The sequence below is a fragment of the Dromiciops gliroides genome, chromosome 3 (genome assembly GCF_019393635.1).
Source record: "Dromiciops gliroides isolate mDroGli1 chromosome 3, mDroGli1.pri, whole genome shotgun sequence".
NCBI lineage: Eukaryota > Metazoa > Chordata > Mammalia > Microbiotheria > Microbiotheriidae > Dromiciops > Dromiciops gliroides.
Genome location: NC_057863.1, coordinates 254,427,443 through 254,452,794, shown reverse-complemented (window position 1 = coordinate 254,452,794; position 25,352 = coordinate 254,427,443). Strand labels below are relative to the sequence as shown.

General features: G+C 34.8%; 1 protein-coding gene across 1 annotated transcript in view; it reads right to left on the bottom strand.

Annotated features, from left to right (window-relative positions):
* The window catches only part of LOC122747427 (multidrug resistance-associated protein 1-like), a 162,481-nt gene that overhangs the window by 49,129 nt on the left and 88,000 nt on the right, over positions 1–25,352 (bottom strand). Inside the window, exons 10-19 of the mRNA XM_043993451.1 lie at positions 24,437–24,502; positions 22,503–22,640; positions 17,694–17,840; positions 17,093–17,177; positions 16,925–16,991; positions 15,939–16,065; positions 11,111–11,287; positions 7,034–7,201; positions 5,350–5,512; positions 292–367 (exon numbers count right to left, since the gene is read on the bottom strand). Of these exons, the coding sequence (XP_043849386.1) occupies positions 292–367; positions 5,350–5,512; positions 7,034–7,201; positions 11,111–11,287; positions 15,939–16,065; positions 16,925–16,991; positions 17,093–17,177; positions 17,694–17,840; positions 22,503–22,640; positions 24,437–24,502 (1,214 nt within the window). The remainder of the gene's footprint in view (positions 1–291; positions 368–5,349; positions 5,513–7,033; positions 7,202–11,110; positions 11,288–15,938; positions 16,066–16,924; positions 16,992–17,092; positions 17,178–17,693; positions 17,841–22,502; positions 22,641–24,436; positions 24,503–25,352) is intronic.

The following is a 25,352-nucleotide window of genomic DNA, read 5'->3' as shown; positions in this document are numbered from 1 at the left end:
GTCAACATGAAAAAGATTTCTAAAAATTGAATAGTCTAAAAGAGAAATGTGATGTCACTGCTATAAATGTTTATGAAGAGGCTGAATGATGTGTCAGAGATGTGGAGATTTCTGCATTGTTTGGAAGTAATTTTTCAGTCGTTTTCAATGCTATGATTCTATAATTAGAAACAATCTCGACTCTTTTGATAACATATCGTTGTTTTCACTTTCTAGGATGCTACACACATTAAACAATTAAGAGTTCAATTACATTTTTTTTTCTGAACACTGAATTATCCCAATGCTTACCTATCTTTCTGTTCCATTGTTTCGTCTTTTGGTATAATTCTGCAATTGTATTGACTAACTTCACTTGAAGGGTAAACTGTAGAGAAAGATAGTAAATATTTTAATGATCTCAACTGCAATGATAAAGTAACCTGAGAGTTGTTAATTGAAATTGTACCAGATTTCCGGATTAGGATAAAAAAGCAGAAAGTAAACATTGCAAGGGGAAAAAGGGGCTACAAATAGTAGAAATAATGCTATTGAATTCCACAAGGTTAAAAGACAAATAAGGCAGAATAATATGAAGATGAGTTCCTAGTTGCTAAATCTGAATATTCTAAATCAACAGATGTCAGAGGATTATTTTATTTATTGCCAACATTCTACCCTGATTTACTATATAAATTGGCTTTGAAAAGTTCAGTTATGTTTAGGGAAATTCCACAACAGGAGTGTAGTTCTATTTTGCTATTGTCAAATGCTAACCAAACTTTCTGGAGTATTCATAATTATTAAGATTAGTCAAACTGTTGTGACATGTTATAAATAAATGTAGAGCAGCTCAAAGTCTCAATAGACTCATTGACACCTATATATACATAAAATTTGGAACAAATGCTTTAATATCAACAAAAATATCTTTACAGCATTCCCAGCCAGCTCCTTTTATTCTTCCTTCCCCATTCATTTGCATGGGACTTGTGGCCTGATGGGAAGAAAAAGGGATCTCGGATCCACAGAATCCAGCTGGTCTTCTTTTGTAGACCCTCACTCCACTCCAAAATAGTACTGAGAAAAAGGATCCCTATATGAAGCTGACTGGAATTAGAAAGAATTTCTAACCCTAAGCCAAAGAGTTGCTTCAATCCAAGGAAGAGGGAGTTAAAAAGATAAAACAAATGTCTCTAGGAAATGCCCTTTCCATATAGAGAAAAACAATGCTTTGCAGTCTGATGATGAGGTGTGTAGAAGCCTTTCTTTTCCTTTTAAAAAACATAAATCTTGCTGTTTGGTCCATATGCCAAAAGAGGTCTATCTCTTCTACTAAGGCTTATAGAGCTGAAAAAGGGATTAGTGGTGATTCTGTCCAAAACCCTCATTTTTATTATTTATGAAGAAATGAGGCACAGAGTGTTTAAGTAACTTGCCCTGGGTTACATATGTAATAAGTGGAAGAGCTGGGATTTGAATTTATGTCTTCTGAACTCAAAATTCCACAGTCTTTTCTCTAGTACCTTACACAACCTCCAGTTGCTTAAAATAAAGGCCAAAAGCAACATTAAATTTCAAGAAAGGTTAATGGTGAAAAGATGATACTGAATGAAATTACAACAGCTTCTGCCTGACCTTTTAAAATAAACTATCATCACAAAACAATAGAAAATGGAAGGCATGTGTCAGCCTGTGAAAAATAGTTTGCCTCCTATGTATGATCTCAGTCTCCTCTCCCTCACTTCCCCCCATTTCAGTCCCTTTCTAGAATGGTGTCATTTAGGATTAACTTTTCTACTGACCTTCATCCCTACATTTCTGTTCTGCTTTCCAATCTCCTTATTAATTCAGAAAATTCCTTAATTTTACTGGTCATATTGGCTCTTTATCTAAAATAAAGGGCCTTTCAGATGGAGACTGAATGCTCCTCCACAAAATCCTTACAATATTCCTTATATTTTCTTTTTCTTTTTTCTTTCTTTCTTTTTCTTTTTTTGGCAGGACAATGAGGGCTAAGTGACTTGCCCAGGGTCACACAGTTAGTAAGTGTGAAGTGTCTGAGGCTGGATTTGAACTCAGGTCCTCCTGAATTCAGACCCAGTGCTCTATCCACTGCACCACCTAGCTGCTCCATCCTTTATATTTTCTATTCTCACTGCCACAATTTTACTATAGGTCCTTCCTGGATGATTTCTGATAATTTTCTAATAATCTCTTCCCTCCTAAAACAAGGAAGGTAGAACAAATGGCCTCTGAAGAGCCTTTTAACTCTAGATCTGTGAAATTAATTTATTACATTAATGATAGCATCTGCTCAGAAATTTCCAGTGGCTTTCCATTGCCTGCTCATTAAAATATAATTTTCTTTGCTTGGCATTCAAGAATCTCCACAATTTGTTATCACTCTACATTTTTAGTATTATTTTATATAATCTCCTTTTTTTTTTTTTTTTTGTTTTGTTTTTTTTTTTTTGTGGGGCAATGGGGGTTAAGTGACTTGCCCAGGGTCACACAGCTAGTAAGTGTCAAGTGTTTGAGGCCGGATTTGAACTCAGGTACTCCTGAATCCAGGGCTGGTGCTTTATCCACTGTGCCACCTAGCTGCCCCCTATAATCCATTGACATGCTCTTGTTGAACTGGATTAGTCTTTGCAATAGGAATACCTTCTATGTAGTATTTGTGGGAAGACATGGAAAAATTTTATAGTAGATGGAGAGGTTATAGGACATAAAGATTCAAATATTTACATATATACACATGTAATTGTTTTTTCCCAAAAAGAGTAATATTAGTAAGTGAATTAAATCTTATTCTCTTAAGACACTGACAATTATAAAGAGAGTGGGATATTGGGGCAGCTAGGGGGCACAGTGGATAGAGCATCGGCCCTAGATTCAGGAGGACCTGAGTTCAAATCCAGCCTTAGACACTTAACAATTACTACCTGTGTGACCCTAGGCAAGTCACTTGACCCCAATTGCCTCATCAAAAAAAAAAAGAGAGAGTGGGATATTGTAGAGTTCTGGACTTGGAGTTAGGAAAAACACATGTTTGATAACCAACTCTCACATTTATTAGCTGTTAGCAATTTGGAACTGTGTTCAAAAAGTTCCTAATTTGTGCATATCCTTTGACTCATCAATACCACTACTAAATCTATACCCCAAAGAGATTAAAGAGAGAAAGATCCAAATATACAAAAATATTTAATGAGGTTTAGTTAGTAGTCACAAAGAACTGGAAACTAGGGGGGTACACATCAATTTGGGGTGGTTGAGCAAATTAGGTATATGAATGCAATAGAATACTGTGGTTCTATAAGAAATGATTAAAGGAGCAGTTTCAAAAAAACCTAAAGTAAGGAGAGGAGAATCAGAAAAACAATATATACAATAACAGTATTATAAATACAAACTGAATGACTTAGGAACTCTAATGCAATTAACAACTATAATTCCAGGGGACTGATGATGATGATGTGTGCCACCAACTTTTTTTTTTTTCTGCAGGGCAATGAGGGTTAAATACCTTGCCCAGGGTCACACAGCTAGTGTTAAGTGTCTCACGTCGGATTTGAACTCAGGTTCTCCTGAATCCAGGGCTCATGCTTTATCCACTGTGCCACCTAGCTGCCCCCATGCCACCAGCTTTCTGACAGAGAAGTGGTAGACTCAAGATGCAGATGTCATTAATTTTTTTTTTCTATTGGCTCCGGTAAAAAAGTCACATATTCAGCTGAAGCTTTTTTTGTTTTTGTGGACCTCCAAAAATTTAACTCAGGGGATTAACTGCTTAATTGTGAAAAATTTCTGACTCAGCTTTATTTACTCAGGGTGAACATTTCCTGGCTAGTTGTAAATTCTAGAACAGAGCCTCTGGTATCTACTGATCAATGTACAATGTTTTCTTATATAAATCTTCCTCTTCTACTAACAGTTCTTTGAAATGTATATTTTATATATTCTTCTGCCCTCTATCTTGCCTTGTCCTAGAAAAGATTGGTGAAAAATGACATTTGTGGTCCATTGGTCGTTATTTATAATGGGATTGTACACTCAACATATGATAAACTAGTTATTAAATATCTCTACATATTGATAAGTCTGATTGGCAGCAGTACCTATCAACAAATCCAATAATATTTTTATACCATAAAATGGTACATATATTTTTGGATATGGCCAATATGAAACTTTATTTTGCTTGACTGTGTATGTTTGTTGCAAGGAATCCATTTTTCTTTTTTCAAGGGAGGCAGAAGAAAATAAAATTAATGTTTATGGGTGAGAACATTAAAATAATTTTTGCAAATTGCTTTAGAATCATTGGCAAATTACTTAACTTTTCTTTGCCTCGGTTCCCTCATGTATAAAATGGGAATAATATCTGCAGTACCTGTATTACAGAACTGTAATAGAAATTAAATAAGATATTAATTTATTTTGCAAATTTTAATTTGTTCAAATTTTAATGATAGGTAATATAGTGTAGTGGATAAACTGGCAGTCTTAAGACCAGGAAGTTCAAGTTCCATATTTAAGCTGAATTAGTTATGTGACCACAGATGATCATACAGCCTCTCAGTGCTTTAAACAAAACTGTAAGATTTTAAGATGCAGAGAAGGTGTTGACCTGAATTCATGGGAGTATTTTCTTCACCCAGGACTTCCCTATACAAATGACATACAAGTCCAGGCTACAAAATGTTATATAAATGTCAGCTGTTTTTATTGCTCTGCATCAACTTCCTGTCTTTCCTTTCCACCCCTTAACTGTCTGTAATATTTTGTTGAAGTAATCTAAAATCAATTATTTACCATATGTATTTAAAGAGTGCCATGTTTCCTATTGTTAATTAAAAAAACACATACCACTGAGTGGAATAGATCTATTCATTGAATGTTAGAGCTAGAAGGAAACTTAGACATTATTTAATCCAATTCTAATTGGGTCCAACTTAATATTTCTCATTTTCTGAAAAAATAACTTTTTAAAAATAATAGACACAATTTTTTGTTTTTGTTTTTGTGGGGCAATGGGGATTAAGTGACTTTCCCGAGGTCACACAGCTAATGAGTGCCAAGTGTCTGAGGCTGGATTTGAACTCAGGTCCTTCTGAATCTAGGGCCAGTGCTTTATCCACTGCACCACCTAGCTGGCCCCATAGACACAATTTAAATCAATTTTACTTGTACAATCTTTGATTCCCATCCCACCCCCCACTTTAGCCAATGTTCTAATTTAGGGTTAAAAGAATAAGAGAAAACACATAGGTATTCACAAACACACAAAACCTTTGATTCATTGATTGGAAAAACAAATAAATATAAAGGACCATGTGATAAATTTTCATTTTGTCTCTCTACCTTTCTCTTGAGCACTGGAGATCTGAAGCAAGTTGGCAAAATTTTTTGGTTTTGACAGCAGTTCTTGGTAAGTTCCCATTTGCACTACTCTGCCACTTTCCATGACAAGTATAAGGTCTGTCTGAGGCAGAATTGTGAGGTTGTGTGTCACTAAAATACGAGTCTGAAATACAGAATGTTTCATTTCTTAGTAAATAACCACAATTTGCATGAATGATACAGAGGAGGGAGCACCCCAGGAAGACTGGCTGCCATCTCTAGGCCTCATTCCTATGTAGTACCTGTCTATCCCAGATTCTCAACCCACCATCACTCAAGCAACCTGATTTTTTCCTTCACACAGCCTAAGTTCAATTCAAATCTGCTTCCTCACATCCACCCTTCAGGATGAGAAAAAAATAGAATTACCTAGGTCAGTTACATTCTCTCTGATTCCAGAAAATTACACATATAGTACATATAGGTACTGAAGACATTACTTCTTCCACAGAAACTGATCTCCAAATTTCCCTTCAAGGATCAATTATCATGAACTAAATGAACTAAATGAAACTTTCCAAATTATTTATTAAAAGTTGCAATTAGAAGACTTTTATCTTATGAAACTTCAAAACGTAAAAAGTACATTTGCTATAAGCAAATACATTTACTGAGGAATATGAGTGATCAGAGATGCTACTGATGTGTAGGAACACTGGCTTCTCTGTACAGTCACAGATCTAAGAAAACAATGCCTTAGAGCTATTACCATTAATTACCTGGAGAGGTGGGGATCAGGCATATAGCAATAGGTTCTTATCTATGGAACTGAAACCTACTCCATTGTTGACACCCTGATATTATCTGAGAAAACAAAGCCTGTGTAACCACCAAGTTTACCTACTCCCTACCTCAAAAACATTATCTCCTACTATTTCCAGTCTGAGAAGGAGAAGTTGTGAACTCATTTTGGAGCTGGGAACTTGCTCTTTCAAAGACTCTCTGTTTCTGTTTCTCTGTCTTTCTATCTCTTTTTCTCTGTCTCTGTTTTCTCAATAGCTGAAATGCCACCCTACTATATGAGGCCTTTTATATAGATTCACACCTCTCCAATCCCCACCACCCCATCTTCACCCCCAGTACCTTTCTACCAAATTTGCTTACACTTCTCAACTTCTGAGAATGTCAAAAATCTTCACGGGCTACCTATTGCCTATAAAATAAAATATAAACTCAGCCTGGTATTTAAAGCTCTTCATAATATGGCTCCTACTTACTTTTTCAGACATTTTACATAACTCCCTTTTACATTCCAACCAGTCTGCATAACCAACTGTTCTCCAACTTAGCAGTCTATTGTGCACTTTTTTTTTAAAAGAGCTTTCTACTCTCCTTAGACTGCATCTACTTACCTTTATTTCTTTTAATTAATTTCTTTCAAAGTTTATCTAAGGTACCACTTCCTGATTTTAATTTTGTCTAATTTTTCAAGTTACTTTTTATTTATTTTGGGCACATATTGTAACACCCCTACCCTCAGCAAAATAAACTCCTTGAGAGTAAGGAAGTGTGTGTGTGTGTGTGTGTGTGTGTGTGTGTGTGTGTGTGTGTGTGTTTGAAGCCCTGCTACCTAGAATAATGTAGAGTTACTTAAAAAGGTCTCTCAAAGGACAGGAGGAACAACGTATGTTCTTGCCATGTATACCTTGTTTTTCAAAAGTCCTGAAGATCCTATCACTTTTTCAAAAAGGTGTTTCCCAACATGGACATCCACTGCAGATAAGGGGTCATCCAGGAGATAGATATCAGCACCACTGTAAACAGCCCTGGCCAGGCTAACACGTTGTTTCTGACCTCCACTTATATTCACACCCTGTAAGGGAAATGAGGAAAAAGGCAAGACTAGGTCAGATTTTCAGTAAAATCCAAAGCATATGTACCTAAGTCAAAAGTGTAATTTTAAAGGAAAAGGACCTATGTATATAAAAATATTTATGGTAGCTCTTTTTGTGGTATCAACCAATTGGAATTTGAGGGGATGCCCATTTACTGGGGAATGGCTGAAGAAGTTCTGGTAAGTCATTGTGATGGAATACTGTTATGCTATAAGAAATGATGAGCAAGATGGTTTCATAGTTGAGCATTGTACAGTACTACTCTTACTGTGTACAATGTTCACCTGGATCTATTGACTTCACTTTCCACAAATTCATGTAAGCCTTTCCAGATTTTTTTCCCCAAAACTGCCTGCTTGTCATTTCTTATAGCACAATAGTATTCCATCACATTCACATATCACAACTTGTTCAGCCATTCCCCAATTAAGTGGCATCCCCTCAATTTCCAATTCTTTGACACCACAAAAAGGGTTGCTATAAATATTTTTGTACAAGTAGGACCTTCCTCCTCCTTTTTTAAAATTTCTTTGGGATACATACCTGGTAATGATAATGCTGGATGTGGATATGGATATGGATATGGGTGTGCACAGTTTGATTGCCCTTTAGGCATAGTCCCAAATTGCTCTCCAGAATGGTTGAATCAGTTCACAACTCCAACAATGAATTACTGTCTCAATTCTCCCACAACCCCGCCAACATTTTATCATTTTCCTTTTCTGTCAAATTAGCCAATCTGATAGGTGTGAGGTACTACCTCAGATTTGTTTTAGTTTGCACTTCTCTAATCAATAGTAATTTAGAACATTTTTTCATGACTATGGATAGCCTTGATTTCTTCACCTGAAAACTACCTGTTCATATCCTTTGACCATTTATCAATTATGAAATGACTTTTTCTGCATCTACTGATACAATCATATGATTTCTGTTGGTTTTGTTATTGATAGGGTCAATTATGCTGATGTTTGTTTTTGGTTTTGGTTTTGGTCTTTTTATTCGAACCAGGCCTATCTTCCTGGTATAAATCCAACGAGATCATAGTGTATGATCCTTGAGATATATTGCTATAATCTAGCATTTTATTTAAAATTTTTGCTTCAATATTCATTAGGCATGTTGGTATGTAGTTTTCTTTCTCTATTTTATCTCTTCTTGGTTTAGCTATCAGCACCATATTTGTTTCATAAAAGGAATTTGATAGGACTCCTTCTTTGCATATGTTCCTAAATAATTTATATAGTATTTGCCTCATTATTCACTACTTGTGAACATTAAATAAGCACTAGCTTGTGAACATATCTGGTCTTGAGGATTTTTTTCTTAGGGATTACATTGATGGCTTGTTCAATTTCTTCTCTAAGATGGGGTTATTTAGGTATTTTGTTTCCTCCTCTGTTATTCTGTGCAATTTATATTTTTGTAAACATTCATCTCCTTACTTAGATTGTCAGATTTATTGGCATATAATTGTACAAGATAGTTCCTAATAATTATCCCAATTTTCTCTTTGTTTGTGGTGAATTCTACCTTTTTATTTTGGATATTAGTAATTTGGTTTTCTTTTTTCTTTTTTAATTAAATTAACTAATCTTATTGGGCTTTCCCCCTCCCCCCCAAAAAAAACAGATCCTAGCTTTATATATTAGCTCAATAGTTTTCTTACTTTTAATTTTATTAATCTCACCTTTGGTTTTCAGGATTTAAAATTTGATGTTTAATTAGAGATTAAATAATTAAAATTAAATAATTATTAAATAAAAATTAAATAAAATAATTTTTAAATTATTAAATAAAAATTAAATTAAATAATTTATTATTTTCATAGGTTTTTTTTAGTTGAATGCACAATTCATTAATCTGCTCTTTATTTTATTGATGTAACAGTTTAAAGACACACGTTTTCCCCAAAGTTCTGCTTTGGCTGCATCCATAAATTTTGGTATGTTGTTTTATTTTTGTCATTCTCTTTAAGGAAATTATTGATTGTTTCTATGATTTGTTCTTTAACCCACTCATTCTTTAGGATTAGAATATTTAGTTTCCAAATAATTTTAATCTATTTTTCCACTGTGCTTTTTTGAATGTAATTATTATTACATTATTATCTGAAAAGAGTGGATTTAAAATTTCTGTCTTTCAGCATTTGACTGTGCGTTTTTATGCCCTAATACTTGGTCAGGTTTTGTGTAGATGCTATATACAGTTAAGAAACAGATATATTCTTCTATCCCCATTCAAATTTTTCAATGGTCTGTCATCTCTAACTTTTCTAAAATTCTATTCACCTACTTAGTTTCTTTCTTGCTTACTTTGTGCTTAGATATATCTAGTTCTGAGAGGGGAAAGTTGAGGTCCCCACTAGTATTGTTTTACTGTCTATTTCCTCCTGTAATTCACTTAACTTCTTTATTATTTGGATGCTATGTCACTTGATGCATATATGCTTAGTATTGACATTACTTCAATACCTTTTTCACTTCAATACCTTTTAGCAAAATGTAGTTTCCTTGTTTATTTCTTTTAATTAGACCTATTTTTTGCTTTTCTTTTTTGTTCTGTAATCATGTTTGCTTCTTCTGCTTTTTTTTAACTTCAACTGAAAAATAATAGATTTTGTTCCAGCCTTTTACCTTAATTCTATGTGTGTTTCTCCTCTTCAAGTGTGTTTCTTGTAAACAACATATTGTAGGGTTCTGGTTTTTAACCCATTTTTCTATCTGGTTCCATTTTATGGGTGAATTCAACCCTCTCACATTCACAGTTATGTGTTTTCCTCCATCCCATTTTTCTTCACATTTATCCTCTTTCTCTCCTTTCACCCCTTCCCTCCATACCAGTGTTTTGCTTCTCACCACAACCTCCCCAAATATACTCTCCCTTTTTTCAGTGTACCCCCTCCTTTTCTTGTCTCCCTCCCTTCCTACTACTCTAGAGGATAAGATAGATTCCTATACTCAACTGATTGTCTATGTTTTACCCTCTTTGAGACAATTATGAGAGTAGGATTCAAGCAATGCCCACTGCCACCCTTCCACTTTCTCCTTCATGTAATAGCTCTTTCATGCCTTGTCGTATGAGATAATTTACCTCATTTTTACCTCTTCCTTTCTTTTATTCCCAGTGTAATCCTGTTTCTCACCACTTAATTCTATTTATTCATTCACCGATTTATTTACTTATTTACTCATTTATTTATTTATTCGTTTATTCATTCATTTATTTTTTTGTTTATCTATTAACTTTCATTAATTTATTTGTTAGTTTGTTTGTTTAGTTTTTTGGTAGGACAAAGAGGGTTATGTGACTTGCCCAGTGTCACAAAGCTAGTGTCAAGTGTCTGAGGTCGGATTTGAACTCAGATCCTCCTGAATCTAGGGCTGGTGCTTTATCCACTGCACCACCTAGCTGCCCCCCACCACTTAATTTTTTATATCATCCCTTCAGTCTCCTTATACCTTCACTCTCTGTCTATTATACTCCTTCTAACTGCACTGATAGTGTTACAGTTCTTAAGAATTACAGATATGGTCTTCCCATTCAGGGAAGTAGTTTAGTCTTAATAAATCCCTTATTTGAACTCAGGTTCTCCCAACTTTAGGGGCAGTGCTCTATTCACTGTGCCACCTAGCTGTCCCACATCTTCCTCTAAACCTTGAGTACTGATTATAAAACTTACATGTATATTTTGCAAATAATCATAAACCTGTAACATTTTTGGTCCTTAACTACTTAATAATGATGCCTTCTGTCTAGTGCATTTTGTATTGTTTTAAGTTTTTAAGTCAATAACTGCACAGATCTTTGAGACAGTCTGATGAAAAATTTTGCTACCATAACTGAATAGAACTTTTCTGCTTTATATAGATGGAAATTATTCTTACTCTTTCTCCAATTTCAGTTTGGTCTCCATTTGGGAACTGCTCCAAATCTGGTAACAGAGAACAAGATTCTAGTACTCTTTCGTAGTATTGCTTCTGCATAACTGAGCCAAAGAGAATATTGTCTTGTAATTTGGAATTCTGGATCCAGGCCTCCTGGGAGACATAAGCCACTGATCCCTAAAAGAAAGAAAAAAAAAGATAATCTTTTTTTATCAACTTCTATCATATTTTATTTTGTTTTGTTTTGGTTTTTTTAGACTTTTATTTTCCAAATTAAATATAAAAGTAAATTTTGACATCAATTTTTTTAAAACTTTGTGTTTCAACTTTTCTTCCTCCCTCCGCTCCCACCCCTACCCCAAGAACTCAAACAATTCAACGTAATTTATACATGAGTAGTAATGGAAAACAATTCTACATTATCTAGGTTATGAGAGAAAACAGATAAAAACAAAAGTTCAGATTAAGGAATTGTCAAAAAATGTGTTTCAGTCTGTTTTCAGATACCATCAGTTATTTCTCTGTAGATGGACTCCAATTTTCATAAGTTCTTCAGAGTTATATTGGATCATTGCCTTGCTGAAAATAACCACGTGCTTCCCATTAGATCATCTTACACAAATGCTGTTAGTTTGTATACAGTACATTTCTCTCTGGTTCAGTTAATGTGAGTCTTTCCACGTTTTTATGATAGCATCTTGTTCATCATAATTTTTATATAGTACCTTGAACTTGACAGAGAAATTTCTTCACAATAGCCCAGCAGAGTAGGTACCATATGTTTTGCTTTTTACAGCTCCCTTCCCCAAACTTCCCTTTCCTCCTTCCCCTCTTCTCCCTACTCCCCCCCCCCATCTCCTTCTCCTCCCACTTTTACTCAGGGAAAAAATATATTATTATACTCATTTGAGTATGTATATTATTCCCTCTTTGAGCCAATTCTAATGCTAGTGAGGTTCATTCACTCCCCCTCTCCTTCCCCCTCTTCCCCTCCCCTTCATAGGCTTTTTTCTTGTTTCTGTAATGTGAACTACCTCTCCCCATTCCACCTCCCCCTTCCCCCTCCCCCAGTCTATTCCTCCTACCCCTCACCCTTATTATAATGATGTCTTCATGGGTTAGCTAAGTGGAACAGTGGACAAAGCACCAGCCCTGGGCCCAAGAGGCCCAGAGTCCAAATTCGGCCCCAGACACCAGACAACCCACCCTATTTGCTCCACAAATGACAAGGATACAAAAAAATAAATGCTTTACAAATACCATTCCTTCATATTCAGTTCAGACCTGTTTCCTTTGTGTATTCCTTACTGAAAAAGTTCTTATGAGTTGGAAGCATTATTTTCTCATGTACGACTGTCCACAGTTTAACCTTTTAATGTCCCTCGTGATTTCTTTTCCCTGTTTATCTTTTTATGCTTCTCCAGGGTCTTGTATCTGAAAGTCATATTTTCTATTCAATTCAGGTATTTTCATAACAAATGCCTGAAAGTCTTCTTTCTCATTGAAATTCCATGTTTTCCTCTGAAAGATGATGCTTAGTTTTGCTGGGTACGTGATTTTTGGCTGTAGTCCCAGTTCCTTTGCCCTCCAGAATATCATATTCCATGCCCTCTGGTCCTTGAATGTAGAAGCTGCTAGATCTTGCTTTATCCTTATTGGAGCTCCACAGTATTTGAATTTCCTTTTTTCCAGCTGCTTGCAATATTTTCTCCTTGACCTGGGAGTTCTGGAATTTGGCTATAATATTCCTGGAGATTTTCCTTTTGGGATCTCTTTCAGGAGGTGATCAGTAGATTCTTTCAATTTCTTTTTTACCTTCTGCTTCTAGAATATTAGGGCAATTTTCCCTGACAATTTTTTGGAAGATAATGTCTAAGCTCTTTCCTTGATCATAGGGCAATGATTTTTAAATTATCTCTCCTGGATCTATTTTCTAGGTCAGCTGTTTTTCCAAGGAGATATTTCACATTGCCCTCTATTTTTCCATTCAATTGGATTTGCTTTACTGTGTCTTGGTTTCTCATAAGGTCACTAACTTACATTTGTTCAATCCTAATTCTTAGGCAATTATTTTCATCAGACAGTTTTTTAATCTCCTCTTACATTTCGCTTTTCAAACTGTTGACTTTTTTCTCATGACTCTTCTGCATTGCTCTCATTTCTCTTTCCATTCTTTCCTCCCTCTCTCTACATCTTCCTTTTATCTCTCCTACTTTCTCTTCAAAGTCCCTTTTGAGAGCTTCCATGGCCTGAGACCAGTTCATATTTTTTTTTGGAAGCTTTGGATGTAGGGGCCCTGTGGTTAATTTCCTCATCTGTTTGTGCCCCTTGATCTTCCTTGTTGCCGAAGAAGCTTTCTATAATTCTGAACTTTCTTTGCTTGCTCATCTTTTACTTGACTTTAAACTCTCCCCTGGGGGGCCCTGTTTTTCAGTTCCACTACTGTTTCCAGCTTCAGAGGGTCCCAGGTGTTTTGGTTTGAGGGGGGGCAGGTTTTACTCTCACCTGGCCTGTTCTCTGGTCTGAAGATAACCTCAAGGCTACTTATTAAACAACTAACCAGCAAAGCTTTCTGTGGTGGAGTTCTTAGCTTCAAGTAGGCTGTGCCCCTCCCCCTCCTGGGCCTCACACTGCTCAGGATTTCTTCCTGGTTCCCTGCTGGGGTGGGACAGCCGAATTCCTCCCTATGTCCCACTGGTACCCCTGCACTTCCCCCCCTGGCCAGCTGTTCAGCCCTCTCACCCAACCACCCACTCAGTTCTACAACACCCTGGTGCTGTAGCTGATTCAGAGGCTCTAGGGTAAATTCCTCCAGTGGTGTGGATGTGGTCTCTGTTGGCATGATCGCAGGCTTGGACTTTACTCACAGCCCCCTGTAATCTATCTATAGCTGGAGAATAATCTCAGTCCTTATTTTTGTGTGTTTTTCTGCTCCAGGGGTTCTTTTATTGCTGTTTTGGGGGTAATTGTATCAGGAGCTCTGTTTAATGCCTTTCCTCTGCCATCTTGGCTCCACCCCTTTCAAAGATAATCTTTTTTTAAGGCAAGTGGAGGAATTAGAAGGTATATTTGAGTAATATATTTAATTTTCAGTTTTTCATATTTACTTTCTCATATAGCTCTTAAAATTAAAGTCATTTCAAAATTGATTTTTCTCAACTGTAAGTAATATCATAATAGTTGTGAAATAGACTCAGGTTTGTTCAATGGCTCTTTCAGAGACTGGGGTTTCTTTGTCTTTCACAATGACCTTCAATGAAGTCTCTGTGAGGAATTATATGTCCTCCTCCTGGTTTTGTTGGTTTTGGTTTTGGTTAAAATTACTTCTAAAAATTAGCTCCTAATATTATGGGAACCTATTGCCTATTGCACAAACTAGAGCATTTAAGTGGTATAATGGATAGTGCTCCTGGCCTGGAGTCTAGAAAACTCATCTTCCTATGTTCAAATCCAGACTCAGAAATTTACTAGCTGTGTGACCTTGGGCAAATTACTTAACTCTGAGTTTCCTCATCTGTAAAATGAGTTGAAAAAGAAAATAGCAAACCACTATAGTATCTTTGCCAAGAAAGCTCCAAATGAGGTCACAAAGAGCAGGACATAGCTCAACACCACCACCACCTACATCGCACAAATTATACTTTTTTTACATACCATTGTTTTTGGTAGAACACAAATTTTAATATCTATAAATTAGAAAACACTTATTATTTTCTCCTATGCTTCTTAATCCAACCTTGTAGTTTCTAGAGATAATTTATTTAGTGACCATGCTAGAAAAATCCAGGAAAGATAAGTTATTTCCTGCCACACACATATATATACATATACACACATGTACAAAATATATGCATATTTATATTTACTACATGTATATTATAGATATGTAATTATTATGATATGTCTCTATATGCCAGACCTTATAAACAATATAACTAGGGGCACCTAGGTGGTGCAGTGGATAGAGCACTGGCCATGGATTCAGGAGGACCTGAGTTCAAATCCGGCCTCAGACACTTAACACTTTATTAGCTGTGTGACCCAGGACAAGTCACTTAACCCCAACTGCCTCACCAAAACCCAAAAACAACAACAAAAAAAACCCACAATATAACTACTCTAGGTTTATAGATGCTATATTTGTAGAAGTGTAGCTGCATAGCACACCTGGATAGGTAGGCATGCATTTAAGAAGCAGCAATGGAGACTATGCAAACAACTCAAGTCTATATTGTGAAAAGAAGAAAGCAAAACCATGATCAGGTATATGGATTGGGAAAACAAGGAGAGATAGAGAGATTGGAATTAAAGATAAGAGAAAAGAAAAAAATGTACTTCCATTCTGTGCAAAGTTTGATTAGAAATAAGAAAGTATATGCTAGTTATAAAGGTGATTAAATGCAGAAACAGGCTACCAAGGGACATTGGGTAATTCCCATTCATAAAGACCTCTTCAAGAGTACACGTCATGATGTGTAGCATCATCAACCTGTAGATATGGGGTTCGGTCATATCCTACAATTCAGAAGTTACAAAGTTACTTAATAAATGATCATACTTATTGAAGTAATCTTGGAATAGATGGTTATTAGAAGTGTAATGAAATTAAAATCCCAATTTTATTCATTTCAGTATAAGTATATATAAATCAGTTAAGAATCATACATGATTACTAAAGATATTATACTACTGTTTTTTTCAAAGCACCCAATTGACAGAATGATATTACAACTCTACCCATGGCTAATCAAATTTTAAAAAATGACAATATGTAAAATGTTTAAATCTTTAATAAGGAAACCTAGAAAGAATAAATAATTGACCTTACTTTTCTTTGGACTGTTCCTTTAAGTTTCTCCATTTCTCCCAGAATGGCAGAAAGCACGGATGACTTTCCTGACCCAATCTGTCCTATAATTGCCACTAATGCTCCTTCTGGAATCTTTATGTTCAAACTGAAAAATATAAGGGTGAGGAACAACATAAGAACAATAGTCAATATTTATTTCTTCTTTATACTTCCAAACCAGTTAGTATTTCCAGAGGTGAGAATCATTATTTTGATTCCAACTGTTCACCCCCTATTTCTCAAAGTTCAATCCTCCCAAACAAAGAAAACAGAACAAAATTCTAGACTTGACATGAAGGAGAGAAGAAGCTTGAAATAAGAAAGCAAAAGAGGAAAAAATATAAAAGATAAAAAAGAATAATAGAGATAGAAGAGATGCTTTGCATAACTTACATAAAGTTGGATCTCTTTAAGAACTCCAATTCTCTTTAATTAACATATTCTCCTAGATTTGTCCTATAGATACAAATGATGGAATGTCATAACTAAAGTATCAGAAAATAAAATAATCCAAAGGGAAATGACATGAAAATGACAGATATAAGTAGATTGTAGCATGTTATAAGTGATAACTAGTGTGTGAGAGGATATTATTGTGGATATAAATCATAGTAAAAAGAGGAAGAAAGAATGAGAAACAACAAATGGATATCAAAAATGGCACACAGGTACACCTAAAGTATTAATAACAATAGCTAGCAGCAGCAGCAGCAGCAGCACACACACACACACACACACACACACACACACACACACACACACACACCCCGGAAAAAGACTTCTATCATGTTCTATTGGTCCTCTCTTAAGGCCTAAAAGAAAAGATACAGGTAAACAGTCCAAAAAGTGAAGACAGGAGAGGGATTCAAATTTAAATTGTGAAGGAACTAATGAAACCATAAATCCACCCAAGAACTCTTAAGTATATATAATTACAAAATGTCATGTCAAGGATAATGACTTACTCATTTAAGGTTGGTGGTTGACTCTTTTCCCAGGTGAAGGATGCGTCGGTAAATTCTATGGCATATTCTATAAGTAATAACAAAAATAAAAACAATGGGAAATTAAAGAAATGATTCACTTCAACCTTAGAGTAATACAAATTTTATAAAACAAAAAGAATGACTCACTTCCAGGATAATAAGTATCAATGTTTTCAGGAATGAGCTCCTCGGCATGAAGAAAATCTTGCAAACGACCCAGAGATATTTTTGTCTGTTAATACAAATATATTTGTTATTTTGTGTTGAAGTATATTAGACTTCCTTAATAAGCAAAGCATATTTCAATGTATGGGGTAACTTATGCAACATTTACAGATATTCATACTGTTGCTTTCTTTCTTTTTTTTTTTTTTCTCATTATGGACCCAATCAGCATCAACAAACATGAATATTTGAATATACAAAGAAGAACAAAAGGGGGCATGTACATGAAATTATGAACTTTTCATTTTCTCCTCACTGCCAAATGTTCTAGAAATAGACATTTTCAAAGTTTCTATATTTAAAATTTAATTAAAAAATAGACCGGTAAGACATAGCTCCTTCCCAAATGGTGATATTTACTATAGCATAAGAATCTAGTGAAACTGATGTGGAAAACAGGTTTAAATTGGAAAAAAAGCCAAAAAGCTTAGCATAAAAAAGCATAAAAGTGAAAAGAATGCAAAATATTTTTAAAATCTGAAGAGAAACAATAAAGACATAAACTACAGTTATGCAACAGTACCTGGACTACAGCTGAGATCACCATTGGTAAATCAAACAAAGGAAGCCTCAAAATATTAAACAAAGACATAGATGTAAAAACTTTATTGGCTGTTAAAATATTCCCATCATCTAGAAAAAAATATATTCCAAAAGTGGCCAGGGACACCTAAAAAAAAAAGAGATACTTTATTTGCTTTAAATACTTTATACTTTTCCTCACTGTATTTTTTTAGAAAAGGCTAACAAAAAGTTTATCAAATGACATTACAAGATTTTATATATCCATTTATAAACATATAAAACATGTTTTTGTATGTATGTATATGTATTTACAAATGTACATATATTTATGTACATCTATATGTATATTAATCAACTTGGACTTATTATCACATCCAACTAATGAACTGAAGAATACAAAATATATATTCAGAATACGTCTTCTACTCAAATCCTTACAATGGACTTTTGGTACTGAGTAAACTTTAAGTGTATTAATTTTTATAAGTATTTCATAATATGATCCTACCCTATCTAATTTTTAACTTTATATCACAAATTTTCATGTACTATATGCTAAAGCTAAATTGGATATATTATTTCCCCCTAATACATGCTTCTTCGATACCTTAGAACATACTGTTCTCTGTTTTTATTGTTCTAACCATTTTTGTTGAGTTCCCTAGGACAACCTAAATGTCACCTTATTTCAGAAGCATTAAGTAAATTTCCATATCAGTAATAGTCTTTTTCTCCTTATTTCCTGATACATATCTCCTGCATTTAGGATTATTGTAGTAATCCACTTTTTGCAATGGCAGATTAGATCTCCAAGGTGATAGGTCTTACTACTTTCTGCATTCTAGAGCTAGCCCAATGCATGTCCATCCTCCTAAGACTGGCTCATGCATCTTCATCATTGTGTTTTTCCTTACCAACCAGTCAGGAGATTTAGCTCTTTATCAAAAGCATTTACTCAAGTGGAATGGCAAGAACTATGTTTACAAAGTAATTTCCCCTCTCCACTGAAAAACCTTGGAGAGCACCATGCCACAAATTCACACAGCGTTGGTGCTTGTCTAGATATCTGATGGGAAATCCCATCTCAATTGTTTCCAAATGGCTTCCATGAGTTTAAGCCACCATGACTTCTGTTTTTGTACTATTTTTCCAATCAAATGTCCTTTAGTGAGATTATCAAGAAGTTTATCAGTAGCAGGTTAGTTGTTCATAAATTTCCAATGGTAGACAATGAATCCCAGAAAAATCCTTAATTCATACAGATTCTTTAGATGTCAACAGTTGAGGAATGCTTCTACCTTCTTTGGATCAGTGTTCACTCCTTGCTATGTTATTACGTGACCCACATACTGGACCAAGATATTTTTCATCAGCTGGTAAGGTCAGACCAACTTCCTTTGGGTATTATTTTGATCATTCTTTCCTCATCTTTTAGTCAAAGAGTTCTTAAGCTTTGTTGTGTATCATAGAATCCTTTGATTGTCCGGTGATGGCTATGGACCCCTTTTCAGAATATTATTTTAAATGTATAAAATAAAACACCAAGTATTTCAAAGGAAACTAATTATATTGAAGTACAATTATCAATGTATATTTAAAAAATAAACTGACTAAGATTCCCTATTCTAGTGTTTTTCCAAAGCCACAGAGATCAACCAGGTATACCAACAATTTTTCATGTCATCAATTCCCTTCTCAATAAGACACTGAAAAGTGGTGGGTGCCCCTGAGATGCCTTGAGGTATACACAGTCATTCATTCTATTAGATCTAGGGCTTTTGTTTCAATTTAGGCTCTTTGCTTAAAAAAAGTGTTAATGCAGAATAAACTTAAAAGTGTGAGATGCATGCATTTTTTCCCTCTAGAGAGTCAGTTGTTAACATTTACCAGCAGACTACTTCCTGGCATCCACTTCCCAGTTGTGAGAAATAATTATTAATAACTGATATCTTGGGGACCCAGTTATTTTTCCTTCTTTATTAGTCGTTCTTCTACCCTTACTCAAGGTCTAAGTCCTTGAAAGTGAGATTCATCTGGGTCATACCAGACCCAAGCTAACAAAGGAGTTTTGGGTGGATAAAGATACTTTTGTCTAGATAGTCCAAGGACATTACTGATGAAATTAAACCACAACTAGGTGGGGGAGGGGGTGAAGGGGATCTTACATTCTGTCTGGTGTCATCTTCCACAGAAGATTAGTGACCTGAGTCACATATCCTCATTTCATTTTTTTTTTAATTTTTTTTTTAAGTGAGGCAATTGGGGTTAAGTGACTTGCCCAGGGTCACACAGCTAGTAAGTGTCCGAGGCCGGATTTGAACTCAGGTCCTCCTGACTCCAGGGCTGGTGCTCTATCCACTGCGCCACCTAGGCGCCCCCTCATTTCATTTTAATATAACCCACCTTTAATCATGGAAACCAATTAGATTCAAATAATGCTAATCAATTAGATTTGATTGCTGTTTGATGGACCTTCTATAGCTGGAAGAGCATATGAACCAAGACCTGACCACAAGAAAGGAGTATTTGATCACACATGGCCATAGACCTCAGTTTATTAATAACTCACCAGCAGTATTAATAAAATTAATAAATTACCCAGAAAATGTCTCTCATATTTTTAATCATCACACAGTATAACACTGCATTTCACATTTCCAGTCTTTAATGTCACTTTCATGCAAGCTTCCATGAGAATAAGTGCAAGGGGCCCTCACACAACTGGTATTGGTATAAAGCTTAGCATTATTGGAACCTCCTAAGACTCCCATTTCCTGATGCTGATTTTTGGAATTTTGTGCAATTCTTTGTTCCTCTCTTGAGTGTATATGTCACTATTGTATCCATCCAGGCCACGGTTGAAGCAAAAATTAGCTCTGCCACTTGGCTTACTTTTTGCAAGTGGTATCTGCATTTCATGGTCATAACTTTTGATTTTCTTGCTTTCTCTTTTGCAAAAAAGATTTTCTGTAGGCACTTGCCCTTGAGTCAGGGTAACTACTCTCTCTTGGTTTCTGGTATGCTCGATGTTGGCTGATCTGAGTTTTCTTAGTTTTCTTGGGTTAGATTAATCTTTGCAGCTTGGAAATAATTCATAAAGTTGTTTGTTTTGTTCAAAGACTGATCAAAGTGTGTCCACTTTCATTTCTCCCAAATATGAAATAGGAGTCTTTGAAGCTCTTGGGGGTATACTAGATCCCAAGATACTAACTACAGGTTAACCACCTTTGCTTCCTTGGATGTTTTTGCTCCTGTATCAGTCTCTGTAGTTGACTATCCATCTAAGTTACAAAATTACGGGGCCTTTCCTCTTTTTGCTGAATGGTAAACTAAACTTGGCGTATGCTGTTTGTGGCATCAGATCACTACCATAAAGTTTTTCTAGTCTGTGCAAGTGTTTTTGCCATGAGACTTCTGAATTCTTCAGACTCTGGACAGCTCCAAAACCCATTACTTTAAGACTTTCATTGTCTTTTCCCCTCATTTTATGACTCTTCCAAACTGTAGTGATTTGGTCACATTTCTGAAGGTTACAGCCGATGTTTCACTTGGAAAGAAGTCTGAACCTGGGATTGAGTTTCCACTATGGTGTCACAGTATACACTTTGGAGTGTATCAGCCCAGCAGTATCTGTAGCTGTTCCTGGAATTTCCGACTGCTTTCCTTTTAAGTTTGTTCCAAATATATTATCCCCAGACACTCCTTAATTTATTATTAGTTAGCTTTATATAATACCATCTATGTGCTAGATACTATGCCAAGCACTTTACAAACATCTCATTTTCCCCCCTTAAAACAATTATTATTATAATCCCCATTTCACAACTAAGGAATCTCAGTCAAACATAGGTTAAATAACCTGCTCAACATCACACAGTAAGTATCTGAGGCTGAATTTGATCTTGGGTCGTCCTGACTTGGGGCCTAGCACTCCATCCACTGTGCCACTGGGAGTACTATGGACAGAGGTTAGCAATTTTGTACATGAGGCAACAAAAAACATCCCAAAGAAAAGTAAGAAGGCAAAATAGCTATCTGATGAGGCTTTACAAATAGCTGAGGAAAGAAGGAAAGATAAAAGTAAAAGATAAAGGGAAAGATATACACAATTGAATGCAGAATTCTAGAGAATAAACAAGGAGATATAAGGTGAGAATGCAAAGAAATAGAAGAAAACAATAGGTTGGGAAAGACAAGGGATCTGCAAGAAATTTAGAGGTATCACGAGATCATTTCACGAAAAATGGGCACAATAAAAGACAAAAATAGTAGGGACTTAAGTAGAGATTAAGAAGTGGCAAGAATACACAGAAAGTAATATTTTGCAAAATGCTCTCAATATATAATTTTTTCCCAAAATACTTCCCAGGAGTCCCTTGGGTGGCTCTAGCCACATTTCTACTTATTATTGCACTAAGAATGTAATATCTATATTGCTCATATCAGATTTTTAACTTTCAACGTTTGTAGCACTAAGGTATCTCAAAGGAACTGGTTAGACTTGTAAAGGAAACACTGACTATCTAGTTACAGTCTAAAACTAAAGGAGAAAAAAGAACTAATCTTTCTCTAAGAGACCCCTGTAAAACCAGGGTACTTAAGTATGAAAAAGTCACTACAGAAAAATGTATGTGCTCTTTTATTTTTCTTTCCTTAGGACTTTCATGCATAGAGTGTTATATAAAAATTCTTTAATTTTAAAAAATGAAATAAAATTTTAATCTAGGTACTCCATTCCAGGTAGTTTGGAGTAGATACCATTTAATCAGATTTGGAAAATGAAATAGAAAACATTATACAAACTCACCAAGAAAGGAATGCAAGTCAATGTGAGCATAGAGAATACTGTAAGATATCCAGTTGATTTTTGAAATTCTAATTCATGTTCTCGAATTTTAATGATCTTTTTCTGATAGGAAGGCTCCCATGCATAAAGTTTGAGAATCTGTATGATAGTTAATTCAGAAAAATTAGTGTACACATCATTAGTAGAAATCAATAGCTTTATGTTCCATAATAAATTGAAAGTTAAATTTTATTTTGCAATTTTACTTGTTAATATTTCAACACTCACAAATACATAATACCTATTTTTCTCCATAATGCTTCTCTGTTAGATAGTTTATTTATTCCTCCTGATACAAGGCAATAAACTGTTACTTTTGAGGTTTATATTTATTATATATTATTTATATATTGCATGTATTATATATTATTATATTTATATTTGAGGTTTATTTTAGCCCATTTCTTTGAAGTAAAAACATTTTAAGTTATCTCACAGGATTTCTTATCATTGAAAAGTAACTTCAGAGAATATCTTATCTATTTCCTAGTCTTAAACTATGAATTTTTAAATTATGAAATAGATGACTATCTTATACTGAAATGTTTTGAATCCTACAATTCTAAATATCACGCAAAAAGTGTTTCATAATTTTTTTTAAGCCTATTAAAGGTCTGTATAGGACAGCTCATCAGAGAGTTCATTGCTTTTCAAGTAAATATGTGAATTTTCTAATTAACTCATCAGATCTGGGAGGGAAGATATTTTTCCATTGCAGTAGTATTGCTAAAGGAAACTATTCATAATTTGCTAATTTTATAGCAAAATTTCCTCATGAAAATCTAGTGAGGCAAGATTTTCTCAGAAGTTTTCTATGACATCGGACTCAGTTGTGATTTGGTATGGACTTTCCTTTTTAACTGGATTCAAAATTATATCCCCATAATGGGGGTGACTTTTCTGGAGTGAAACCCATGGCTAAGAGAGAATCCCCTTTGGATGATAATAGCTCACAAATGAGAATTTCTTCCACACTAATTTTACAAGTTTCTTCATTGACCACATAGATAGGAATAGGGATGTTTTCAGTGAGATAGAGAAATGCTAATGAAGAAACTCCCTCTACTAATTCAGGTCTCGATTTTCTTTCAGCTTCCAGTTTCAAAGAGCTACTTAGAGCACAGAGAAATTAAATAACTTGTCTAGGGTCACCAAGCCAATATGTATCAGAGTTGGCACTTGGACCTAGGTTTCCTGGATTAACATAAGTTCTATTATGCTGCCTCTTTTAGGGAAAAAAAAAAGCTATAGCACCCTAATCCTAAAATACATTTCTTTATGTCTAATTATTTTTCTTGCTATTGTGCTATGTTGCCAAAGAAAAACTAGATAGCATTTCATCATTAGCCTTGACATAATTTCTTTTTATTCACTACTGTGGATGATATTATTCCTCTCTGCTTACTGTAACGATTGGAATGATGCCACCTGCTGGAGACTTACTGTAGAAAAGCTCCACCATGAAAGGAAGGTCTTTCAGGGCAAGACCATGGGTCTTTTCTTTGGTGTCAGGAAGTGACGTTTGCTGGTGGGAGGAGGAAGGGGGAGGTGGGTGCTCTGTCTTTCTCTCCTTCCTCTTTCCTTTGGGCTGTGGTGGAGAGCAGAGCTAGGAATGCTCTCTCTCTTTAATAGATAGATGAATGTAGGCCTTTCTCTCTCTCTTTACCAAATTCTTATTCTCCTTAATAAATGCTTAAAAGCCTAACTCTTGCTAAAGCTTATCATTTATTGGTGACTACTCATTAGATATTTTAGACAGTATAGCTAGAATTTTAGCCCTTAACATTACTTTTAAGACATGGATAAAGTAATATGATCCTTCATGTATAAGAATACATATACTTTTTATTATTTCATTCTTTAAAAAAGTGGCAGCATATTATGTTTTATTTTACCTTGATTCCACGTAAGATTTCATTGAGTAGCTTTATCTGTTGATCTTTGTTCTTCGTTTGATTTTTCTATTTAATGGGTATAAAATTTGAAAAGCATGTTGAAAATATTTGATAGAAGTTAATATATTATATTACATTTCCAATACCACCTTCAATAAGCCTGAACCTGTATGCTGTTTTACATATATTCTTTTATAGCTCATAGCAGTTTTGATCATATAGTTTATACTATAGTCATCAGGTGAGAAAAATAACTTAAAGGTTTAATTTAATTCAATACTTCTTTGACAATGACCACTTTCAAACTGATTGAGCAATTCAGGACTTCACAGCCATTTCATACTTTATCATAATGGAATTAATTTGTGAAAATTCTATCAACCACTTTAAAAATTCTTTCTAGAATAAGTTTAATAAAATAATGAAAAGTTAGTTCTCTAAAAAGTTATTGCATTTTCCAGTACTATATGTTCCTAAAATTAACATTACTGTAATCTGTATTTCATCTTGTAGTTTTCAAAAATAAAGTATAAAGTGAATTCATACTTCAAATATTTAAGAGTTCTATATTTCACTCTTTAAACTCTGAGCAGTGCTTCAGGGAATCTCTAATAACTCTGTGGCATTAGATATAGGATAATAGTAGTCATAGTAGCAGCATGCATAAGGCAGTATGTATAATGGGAACAGGAGTCAAATGATCAAATTACTAGTCTTGATTGTACCATTTAAATAATTATAGGTTAATTTATCTAAATCTTGATTCCTCATTTATAAAATAGGAATAGTAAAAACTATCCAGACTACCTTACAGGGTCTTTGTTTTCTGTCTTTGTGTCAAAACCTATGATTTCATTTCTAAAGAGAACTTCCAGTAAGGAAACTCCTTCTAACAATACAGATTGACTCCTGTTCT